Here is an 11,110-nt window from a genome sequence, read left to right as displayed (position 1 = left end):
ACAAGGATTCGAAGAAAACCTACAAAAATACATGTTAAAAAAGAGTAATAGGGGATGGAGGAGATATACCTTGTATTACACATTTCTAGTGGTTGGAGAAGGTATTCCTGCTATATGAGAGACGATATATGCTGTATAATCATTTGTACAAATTCCCACATTCATCCGAACTATATTGGAAGAGATATAAGCAAATCATTCTGCAAATGATGAGGAGCACATCCCCAATTTCGATATTCTGATCATTCTATAGCTTGGGGAATGTCAGAATCGGATTCCTTGACCAAAAAAATGGTAGGATCACCAATAATCCATGGGAAGTCAAGTGTCAACACTCAGTAAATTCACTGATTTTGTTACAACAAAAAACATCATAGACGTTCACGCTGTTGCAACGTGTTACAACAATGTAATTTTTGTAATTACCGTCTAATACTAGTCTTTGAGGGCCATCACATTTGTGTGGCATTACCGAGTCCTATAAGGCTATAATCCAATGTTATTACCAATTATTCCAAGACTACAGGCTACTTCTACTAATCATTTGACACACCACAGTATCTCTCTGAGCCTCGCAGTCCACCCAGGATCGCCTCTTCCCATGCCCATCGAAAAAGATTCACTCGGTGGCGGCCGGAGACCAACTCACATTTTCTCACCTCGAAACCCATCAAAGAAGAGAGCTACTTGCTATAAACTTGGAGTAGGTGCAGGATCTACTCAGGCTTAATATCATGTCAAATTCGTGGATTTACAACACAGTTGATTATGCACTAATCTACTAAAACAGCCCTAAAACAATCCTCTGTAAGCTACATCAAAACACATTGAAAGGACACTTACTTGGGCTCGCTGCATGGCACAGGTCTCAGAATTTTGAACCTCAAATTTGAGGTATATTGAGGTAAAATTGATTGAATTCACAGTTCTATGCGAATTCAGTACAGTGTTTCAGCCTTGCTTGAGTCATGAGAAATTGTTTGGCTTTCTATGTTATGAATTTTGTGTATTTATGTAAATAAAATTGACAGATAGTTAGAACAACATCTAAGTCATACTGTCATAAAAAATTATGACCGTCTGAGCGTGTTCAACAATCATCTACCCATAAGCCATTGAAAAGAGAGCAAAACAGCCAAAACATCATCTTTGAGTCAGTGTGACTGGCTGTGACTGGGTATGTCTGGTGGCAAATTTGCATCCATGGGACCAATTACATACACCATCATTCTTCTTCTGATTCATCATTGTTGTCATCGCTCTTGTCGTCAAGATCCTGGATGGCTGCCTTCATCCAGTCAGCCTTCAACACACAAGATGGGCCTTTTGGAAGGTCCTTTACTCGCACTCTCTCCTCCCTCAGCCATTGACAGAGCTTCTCACGTTCAGCACTCTCTGAAGCTCGCTGTGTCTTGAATTCCTTCCACCACCTTTCCAGCTCTTCTTTCTGCTTCTTTGCATTCTCTTTCCACAGCCTTTTCTCCTGCCTCGTATTCTCCTGATTCTCCCAAGCCTTTCCAGCCTCTTCTACAGCATTCATAAACTCAGAGCCTGTTAGATGCCGGCCTTTCCCTTCCATGCTGACCTTTGTACTATTCTTTGGTCTTGGATTCTCCTTGGTGTTGAGGGCAAGACTCTGCTTCTCCACAAAGATGTTTTGGACAACCAACGTTGCGTGAGCTGATTCTATGATCCCATCCCTTGCAATGAGATGCTGATGTGCTAATGACATATCGTTTCGCAGATGCATGATTTCAGCTTTGAGTTGGCGCGGTGTTATTTCATCAATGTTAGGAACAAGAGCACCTGTTCCTCGTGCTCAGTCTGGCTGTGGTAGGTGCCTAGGAGGACCTTCAAGAATGGGTGGATCAATAGTGTGTCGTGATGTGATTTTGACAGTCGGTTGCACAAGGAAGCTACCAGACGATGTCAACGCAAGTGAGGTGGTCATCATTCTCATCTGTTTTGAAGGTGTGTACAAGCTTGCATCCATGGCAGGGTCCCTGATCTGCTGAACAGGTGTGCATGGCTGTGTCCTCATTCTATTTGTGGTTGGATCATAGAGTTGTGGGTCGATGTTGGGGTCATGATCATGCAATGGGGTGACAGCAGCAGGTCTCTGGTGGATCCTTGATGAAGATGGTGTGTGTGGCCATTGAGAAGACACCTATAGCTGCTACTTTGATGCATCAAACACTGTTAGTTGACAGTTAATTGTGATACATCAGGAGTGTCAATTTACATCCAGCCCATATACAGTAATTCCATCAGGATGACAAAGTGGCTTAGTAAGCTTCCCAATCTGTGTCAATGATGGCATCATTAGAAAAGAGGGCAATTCCGGGAATTGAACCCAGGACCTCAAAAATAAATCCTATAATATCACATGACTTTCTCAAGCAAGCATGCTAACCACTACACCATACTGACATTATATATATATCTTTTCATCTCTATATATACCCTCCCTCCCTTAACATTTATGACCTCATATTGATGCCCTCCCTTTGCTCCGCTCTAGTGCGCTCTTTTGCCTTTTTAGGCTCCCCAAATCAGCCCATCAATTTTGGCTGGATCCAGTGGCAGTGCCGCATTCTTAATACCCAAAATAGGGGCTATTTTCCGGTCAAAATAGCTATTGGGCTATTCTCAGGCTACTGGCTGGGCCAGGGGATGGCACTATAATCTGTATAGACATAAACAACATAAAATAGAGCCCTCTAATGATGCATAGGAGCCCTGGATAGTGGGATAAAAGGGTAATATAATGAAAATCGCATAAATATTCGCTTTTGGGGGCTGCTGCATGCATTTGATCGGCCGGAGGACTTCACCAATCGATTCCCTGACCTTGAAAACACCCAAACGACCCCTCCACAGTACTTTTGGCACACTTGATTCCTGGAGATAAACGAAAATATTCGCTTTTTAGGGTGCAGCATGCTCCAGATCGCTTTGAAAACATTACCAGTCGATTCCTATGCTATAAAAACCCTAGAATACATCCTCCTTCATAATATAGGTCCAGTATAATACAGTATAAAAGGGGGTATTAGAGGGCATACATCGCTTATTTTGTTTTTTGCACTTTGGATGGCCTGGAGAGCATCACCAATGGATTCCCTGATATTAAAAACCCCAAGACGACTCCAGCCTTCATTTATAGGGTCTCAAAAACGACAGAAATAATGATATTACAGTTTAGGAGGAGCACATGTAATAAATCCTATTTCTGGGCTTCGGACCACTTCGGAGTTTTGTCTATTGTGTTTATTGACCTGCAGTAGAGCCACTTATCATCCATAGGAGCCATTTTACCCAGATAACACATACAGCCATATGTAGCTACAGGACAATATAAGTGACAAATGAGAGAACATCTTGTACTTCGGAGTTTGAACATCTGAATACCATGGATGATAGGTGGCTCTACTGTTTTTTGGGTCAAGGAATCCGAATCTGATGATCCCCAGGCCATAGAATGAGCAGAACATCGAAATATGGGATGTGCTCCTCCTGTTTTACAGAATGATCTGCTCATATCTCATTCAATACATTTCGGATATCCATGGGGCTTCGTACACACCATTGTACAATATATATAGTCTGTTATATAACAAGAATACCCTCCCTAACTATTAGAAATGCAAAATATAAGGTATGTCTCCTCCATCCCCCTATTACTCTTTTTATCACGTATTTCTGATGGTTTCCTTTGTCCTGTGGGGTCATTTGAGTGTTATTCAGGTCAATAAACACAATAGACAAAACTCCGAAGTGGTCCGAAGCCCAGAAATAGGATTTATTACATGTGCTCCTCCTAAACTGTAATATCATTATTTCTGTCGTTTTTGAGACCCTATAAATGAAGGCTGGAGTCGTCTTGGGGTTTTTAATATCAGGGAATCCATTGGTGATGCTCTCCAGGCCATCCAAAGTGCAAAAAACAAAATAAGCGATGTATGCCCTCTAATACCCCCTTTTATACTGTATTATACTGGACCTATATTATGAAGGAGGATGTATTCTAGGGTTTTTATAGCATAGGAATCGACTGGTAATGTTTTCAAAGCGATCTGGAGCATGCTGCACCCTAAAAAGCGAATATTTTCGTTTATCTCCAGGAATCAAGTGTGCCAAAAGTACTGTGGAGGGGTCGTTTGGGTGTTTTCAAGGTCAGGGAATCGATTGGTGAAGTCCTCCGGCCGATCAAATGCATGCAGCAGCCCCCAAAAGCGAATATTTATGCGATTTTCATTATATTACCCTTTTATCCCACTATCCAGGGCTCCTATGCATCATTAGAGGGCTCTATTTTATGTTGTTTATGTCTATACAGATTATAGTGCCATCCCCTGGCCCAGCCAGTAGCCTGAGAATAGCCCAATAGCTATTTTGACCGGAAAATAGCCCCTATTTTGGGTATTAAGAATGCGGCACTGCCACTGGATCCAGCCAAAATTGATGGGCTGATTTGGGGAGCCTAAAAAGGCAAAAGAGCGCACTAGAGCGGAGCAAAGGGAGGGCATCAATATGAGGTCATAAATGTTAAGGGAGGGAGGGTATATATAGAGATGAAAAGATATATATATAATGTCAGTATGGTGTAGTGGTTAGCATGCTTGCTTGAGAAAGTCATGTGATATTATAGGATTTATTTTTGAGGTCCTGGGTTCAATTCCCGGAATTGCCCTCTTTTCTAATGATGCCATCATTGACACAGATTGGGAAGCTTACTAAGCCACTTTGTCATCCTGATGGAATTACTGTATATGGGCTGGATGTAAATTGACACTCCTGATGTATCACAATTAACTGTCAACTAACATCTTTCAAACAGAAATCTAGCAGACCAGGCTGCTGCATGTACTGGCAATGGCTGTGAAAGTGGGAATGACTCCTTGATGGAGGTAGGTTCACTTGGTCTCATTTGTCGTTCTGTAATAACTGTTGGATCATAGGGATGGATACCGGTAACACGAAATGCTGCTTTGATAGTTTTGGGATCGAACGCCTGCATATATGCTTGACCGAATAGATTGGTAAAGTCTCCCTTTGTTACTTTGTGCCAGTGATGATCCTCAAACTCATGGATGACCATCTTCCATGCAGTTTTCATCTTTGTGAAGCATACCACATCAAGGCCCTGAAGCGCATGGGTACAATGTGGTGGATAGCCCAGAACAATGATGTCATGCTCTTTTGCGTATGTGAGTAGGGCAAGTGTGTGGTGGGAATTGTGTCCATCAACGACTAGAACACGGGTATGTCCATTGGCTTTCTCTCTTGTTTTGGCGTCGAAATCTTTTTCCATCCAGGCTAGAGCGATCTTGCTATCAGTCCATCCATTAGGAGAAACACAGATCCTATTGATGTGTAAGTGAATGTCAGTGACTCCTTGAAGCAAATACGGCTCACGATGCATTCACAATATTATTCTCCCCCCATTTAGCCATCATATTCTGTCCTTTAAAAATAATTGTTGGGTGCAATGCTGTACCATCTGCGCAAATGGTAATAATAGCAGTGACATTCTCCCGGTCAGCACCACCTTGTCGATGTTGTGTTTTTGTCCCTCGTCGGCCTAGCACTCGCTGGGTGCCTTGGTCAGATGGTGGAAAACCGCTCTCATCCATACCGTAAATGTTTTCTGAGAGGATGTGCTGATCCACAAGAAACTCTTTTAGCAGCTTGAACCATTCCTTGACTGCGGTGGGATTGAGTGAGGCTGCCCATTGCATATCCAGAGGTTTGCTCCAAAGCACATGAATTTTGTCTCTGTGTCACATCATAAAATTGTCAATGCAGCTTGATTGCATGCCGACTTCCTCTCCACCTCTGCTTCTGACTACGTGATTCATTAGCTTGACCACATCACAATGTGTTAATGGAAATCCACGATCTGCTTGCAGGCCAATGTGCTCCACAATAACCGCTTCCTCTGCTGGTGTGATCTTCTGCTTGGTTGCATTGAAGGCTGACATAGACATGCCAATCCCTTTCATTCTACGACGGAAGCTTTCTTTGTCCACACCATGCTTTGATGCAATAGCACGCCAGCTGAGGCGCTTGTCTTTTGGTCATAGATCATTGGTCTGTGCCTCGGCAATCGCTTGATCCATTTTGGTATTCTTCTCCCACAAAGACTGCTGTCTTTGGGCTTTTTTAGAGAGAGCATGTCACACCATTGATGATATGGCACGTATGATGAATATGCTCTCTCTGTTGACTGGCATATTTTGGTCACATGATGTTATCTCTGTGACAAGCACAATTTTCTCTTAACAGCGAGCCACCATGGCGACAGGAAATGCAAAAGTGCAAGCTATCCTCACTGATAACAGAAAAGGTAGGTGTATGTTCCCTTCAGAATGTTAATCTTTCATTGATGAACATCTTTTTTCAGGTGAAGAATCTGCCTCGCTATCTGAAAATAACATGATGGCTCATGTTGCCGAGGCTGCCCAAATGTACGTAACTGCCTCTTACTTTCCTGTAGTTCTTTTAACATGTACCAAATTAGAGAGGATCCAGAATTCCATGAAAGCGCTAAGTGCAAGTGCAGTCATTCAGTCTCAAGCTCAGAAGCCAGCACAACCTCGAGTCAGCTTTCCTGGTATCCTCCGCCAGTCACTGAAGAGGCCTTCAAGCATCTGCTTATCTATGGACCTCTTGATGATGTTGATCAAGATCTTTTATGAGCTTATCATAAGCTCCATGATGCTGAAGAAGCATTTGCACTGCTCCTTGGCTTTCAAGGGTCTGGACCAGACTGCTGTCCCCATCTTGATGCAATGCAGCCATTTCACTGTATTGCCAGTCGCCATCATGATTGGCTTCACTTCAAGAAGCATGCAGGCGATGATATCAAGAATCCATTCAGAAAAGGTCCTGTCTTCCATTCCCCACCACATTCTCATCAAGAATATCAGCCGGTGGAGGATGCTGGTGATGCCTGGAAGGAATTGCGTTCAAGGTGGACAAAGGAGGCTGAGAATGCAGGCGATGATGACATGGGTGAGGCTTCCACAGACATGTCAGCGTGTCCTTAATTAGTTTCCATTTTGGGATGTCTAGCCTAAATGAGCATGGGTGTCACACTTTTATGATATGTTGGATTGTTTCTCAAAATCTGGTCCAGATTTTGGTCTAAATGTATCAATGTAAGTGACAAATTTATACATGAGAAGGTCGGCAACTTGTCTATAATATTTTTAGTACAATATAACTGCCATGACCAGCCCAAAACAGTGGACAAAAGTTAAAAAACTCAATTTGTGTGTCATAACTGACTCAATTGACCTGCCACACTCTGGCATCTGCACTGTTGATGAGGCTGGCTGTGGGCACCTGTGGAATAGTGAGCGGGCTAAAGGGCAAACCTCAAAAACCCACACACACACTCACACAACTACACAAACTACAATCACCCTCGTAAGTTCTAGGGGGAGCGATTATTTCTAATGCAATCCAACTATACTTCAATATCTCGAAGAGTTTCTCTTATTCCCCACGCTCTTAGCGAAGCTAAGCTTTCTCTAATGACCTCCTAAGTCTAGGAACTTTTTACAGGAAGGTCGTTCACTGGTGCGATGCAACCTTCAAGGCAGATTTGAGGTATAATACACAAGGGACACTGATCCCAACAGAAACAGAGGCAATACACGCCGAAACTTTAGTGAGCTCGCTAAAAGAACACCACAGGTAAGCACTGACTTAGCCCACTCGCTACACAACTGTATGTAGGGGTTCTCCAACTAACTCCCGCAGGTTATCTCAACTCAAGAACACTTCAGAAGTGCTCGGAAAACAGATTCAGAAACGGAACTTCGAACAGAACTGACACGGAACAGACTGAAACAGAACAGAACAGAACAGAACAGAACAGATCTCAGATTTCCACTTCAACACATTCTCCGAACAGACTTATCACACTCAACAGAACAGAAACAGCGTCACTGATTCGTATTCACTCTGACTAAGTTCTCAAAAGTCTTATCAAAAGGGTATCTCGTATTTCTCTGAGTGAGCTCGCTAATTCTACGCACAGCTCAAAGTCACAAACTGATCCTTTGTTACAGTACCGCCTTCAACACGTGCATGGGAACTCAGGGGCTCGAAACTTGCCTCTACCTACTGTAACCAGCCTACTTATACTACAGGGGAATTAGAATTACAAACGTCGCGCAGTACCCAGACTCCTACATGTGTAGCATGTTGCCACCGCCATCTTACTGAGCATCTGAGTCGGACTTCCCAGTTTTAGTCTCATTTCTATAGTGAGCTCGCTAAACGCGTGCCAAGAGGTGCTCTCCCGACACCCGCGGGCTCGTTCTCTAGTGACCGACAGGTCTAGGCACACAGAACTATCAGTTCTGGCATATGTCGTTCAGGACTTCTTTCTTGGATTCACAGAGGCTTCTCATAGACACGGCAACAAGTGAGTCTTCAAACAATGGGACTCAGAACAATGGAACGCGGGCTCGCAGACTTCAGCTGAAGCCCATTGCCCAAGCTCGTGCCGGTGATATCTGTCATCTCACTTAAGGATTTCCCCAGATTTTCAGGTACAGCGCGTCATGGTTAGCGAGCGTGCTAAGTGTTCTCAGTGTCAGTGCAATCTTCAAGGTTTTATCTAGCTCCCATGAGTATGCTTGTAAGTAAGAGCCTAAGGCATTGGGTATAGGGTTTGGCCTTCTCATCACACATGCCCATCAGGTACAGTGCTGTGACTAAGTCCTGTTTAGAATCCCGTTGCTTCTTATGCCATAAGTTATACTCCAGGTCATTGCACCGCGTAGCATTAGTGTCGACACATAGTTTTAGTCCGCTCGCTCACTATTTCTCAGTATGCATGTAAAACACTCTAGATTGCAAAATTACACGCGTAAATAGGCTGCAGTCGCAACACCGTTTGACTCAATATTTGGTACGTTTATGTATTCTAGGTATATAATCATATATATAAAGAGAATAAGGCCCCAGACCAAAATTGCGTGCAAAATATCAATATGACTCAAAGAAGGCTGATGACTCAAGCAAGGCTGAAACACTGTACCGAGAAAACAAACTTACGGGAGGATCCTTCTTCCTAATCTGTGGGCTTGCCACATGGTTTGAACCTCAGGAATTTGTGCCTTGAATTTCATGGATTTGACCTAAATTGACATGTGTGAGTCAACAAACCTGTATGATACAAGTCAGATTACCTGTGTCTGACATGCCAATTGTGCACTTTAGTGGGTTTCAAGTTCTGGGCAAAGTCAATGGCTCAGTGCTACAGATATGGACAATTATGAAAGCCTATTTATGGCAGGATTCTTCCTCACGACGAGTGGGCTCACCACACGGCTTCAACCTCAAGAGTTTTTGACTTTGATTTCGTTGTTTTTACCTCCCATTGAAATGCATCTCCAAATGGTCCCGAAATGATTAAAAAGCTCAGAGAAGTTAGATAGATAGTGACTTGCTTTTGCATCCTTCTCCTTCATGTGTTCATTGTGAAGCTAGTGACCGAGTATGAATCTGGTAGATCCTGCCAAAAGTCTAAACATGCAAGTTGTCAGTAACGTGAGAATGAGATTAAATCAAATGTACCTGCATGGTGATCCACTACCTGCGATGTTTTGCTCGCTGCAAGGCGTTGACCCCACAAATTTTGGGCTAAGAAGTGTCCTAAATAGTTCAAAATGGACAGCCCTGAAATCTTAAAGACGAACTTACCTCACTTGCAGGATGCTGAATCACTGATCTGTATACTCAAAGATATGCAAAACCTTAAGTTATCAGCATGCCAACGATGCAGCCCTCTTTCTCAATATATTGCGCAAAGCTTCAGAGTCAAAAAAAATCAGCCTAAAAATTTGTCCAAAAGTGAGTACAAGTGTAAGTGAAGAATATCCTAACAATGCACTTTACCTAGCTTGTGGGGTGTCGATACGTATAATCACTGTGATCTCGAGATCTAAATAGATGGATGTTGAGCCTGGCAGTGACAAAGAAAACGAAAAAATCAGGCACATACCTGGCGAAGAGAGTCAATCGTCTGCAAGGACAATAGCGGACAATGATGGAAGCGATGAAAGGTATAGGCATGGGAGTCGTATGCCACCGGCATGTGGGGTCATCACAGGCTAAGCTTGTTGGAAGCTCTTTGGCAGGGAGGTCCTTGCACCTCCCACAGAGACATCTCTTTCATAAGTCTATTCAGACCTATATTGTGATATGTTATCAAAATTAATTCACGAATTGACTTGAGGGATATGGAACTAGAGACAGTCCAGGCATGGTCCACGTAGTGGCAGTGCAATGCCTGTTGCTAATTGAAAAGCCACTGACGTGTAGGGGCTTTGTCTTGACCACAATCTCCTACCTGCACTCTACCACTACTAAGCAACAAGCGACTCCTTGTCGCTCGTCATATCCTCTACTATCGGCAACTCAAGAGACATCTACCCCTTCGACATCATCTCTCGATGAGGCCACCCTCGTTCTATTCATTGTTGCCACATCTTGGCTTGGTGGCACAAGGAAGGGCGCAATTGTAGATTGGGTGAGCGGCTATTACAGGCGTCTTTTAGAGGTATTATTTGCTTGGCAGTGATCATGGCGGTCGGACGTTGCTGCTCGTGCCCAAGCAAACTCAATTTACCCGTGGCGGTGGTTGCGTCGGACCACATTGCAAGCCGAAAATGAGATGTTGCAATGGATGGGCAGTGTTGCAATAAGAAGCAGGTATGGGATTGAAGGTTTTCTCTTTCTAAGTTACATACAATAAATTTCGTGTTACAACGCATTGCAACATGTAGAAGTAGCTTACATGCATTGTAACTATTGATAAATACACGAAATTATTGTGTTGTAATGCGTTGCAACAGGCTGAACATCTGAGACATTCTTGGGTTGCAACAAAACCCATAAAAAGTCAGCAACACTCTGAAGTACAATATGGACTTTCCTTGACAATTGCTGCAGTCTGATTTGTTCTTACCACTAGATGTTTTCTTGATGAAATGACCATGGATGATGGATGATCCTACCATTTTTTTGGTCAAGGAATCCGATTCTGACATTCCCCAAGCTATAGAATGATCAGAATATCGAAATTGGG

The 11,110-nt window shown here is 43.2% G+C and overlaps 3 protein-coding genes and 2 pseudogenes across 5 annotated transcripts; 3 read left to right on the top strand and 2 right to left on the bottom strand.

Annotated features, from left to right (window-relative positions):
• Nucleotides 1–1,220: 1,220 nt before the first annotated feature.
• On the bottom strand, nucleotides 1,221–1,993 carry EV420DRAFT_1315163 (uncharacterized protein; the record flags this gene model as incomplete). Its single annotated transcript, XM_060468650.1, has 2 exons — nucleotides 1,221–1,818; nucleotides 1,852–1,993. The coding sequence occupies 2 exons, from the start codon at nucleotides 1,991–1,993 to the stop codon at nucleotides 1,226–1,228; spliced, it is 735 nt and encodes a 244-aa protein (XP_060324454.1). The 3' UTR covers nucleotides 1,221–1,225.
• A 339-nt stretch (nucleotides 1,994–2,332) lies between these two features.
• EV420DRAFT_t252 lies at nucleotides 2,333–2,430 on the bottom strand (annotated as a pseudogene). The gene has a single exon. The product of its transcript is annotated as a tRNA-OTHER (tRNA).
• A 2,165-nt stretch (nucleotides 2,431–4,595) lies between these two features.
• Nucleotides 4,596–4,693, top strand: EV420DRAFT_t254 (annotated as a pseudogene). The gene has a single exon. The product of its transcript is annotated as a tRNA-OTHER (tRNA).
• Nucleotides 4,694–6,297: 1,604 nt separating this feature from the next.
• EV420DRAFT_1485187 (uncharacterized protein) lies at nucleotides 6,298–7,228 on the top strand (the record flags this gene model as incomplete). The annotated part of the gene is made up of 6 exons (XM_060470181.1): nucleotides 6,298–6,349; nucleotides 6,407–6,470; nucleotides 6,500–6,680; nucleotides 6,714–7,017; nucleotides 7,142–7,163; nucleotides 7,219–7,228. The coding sequence occupies 6 exons, from the start codon at nucleotides 6,298–6,300 to the stop codon at nucleotides 7,226–7,228; spliced, it is 633 nt and encodes a 210-aa protein (XP_060324453.1).
• A 2,291-nt stretch (nucleotides 7,229–9,519) lies between these two features.
• Nucleotides 9,520–10,727, top strand: EV420DRAFT_1485186 (uncharacterized protein; the record flags this gene model as incomplete). The annotated part of the gene is made up of 5 exons (XM_060470180.1): nucleotides 9,520–9,570; nucleotides 9,766–9,873; nucleotides 9,973–10,085; nucleotides 10,345–10,552; nucleotides 10,581–10,727. The coding sequence occupies 5 exons, from the start codon at nucleotides 9,520–9,522 to the stop codon at nucleotides 10,725–10,727; spliced, it is 627 nt and encodes a 208-aa protein (XP_060324452.1).
• Nucleotides 10,728–11,110: the final 383 nt, after the last annotated feature.

This window comes from Desarmillaria tabescens (assembly GCF_030435595.1).
Source record: "Desarmillaria tabescens strain CCBAS 213 chromosome Unknown EV420scaffold_62, whole genome shotgun sequence".
Lineage (NCBI taxonomy): Eukaryota > Fungi > Basidiomycota > Agaricomycetes > Agaricales > Physalacriaceae > Desarmillaria > Desarmillaria tabescens.
This window is presented reverse-complemented; position numbering and strand designations above follow the sequence as displayed.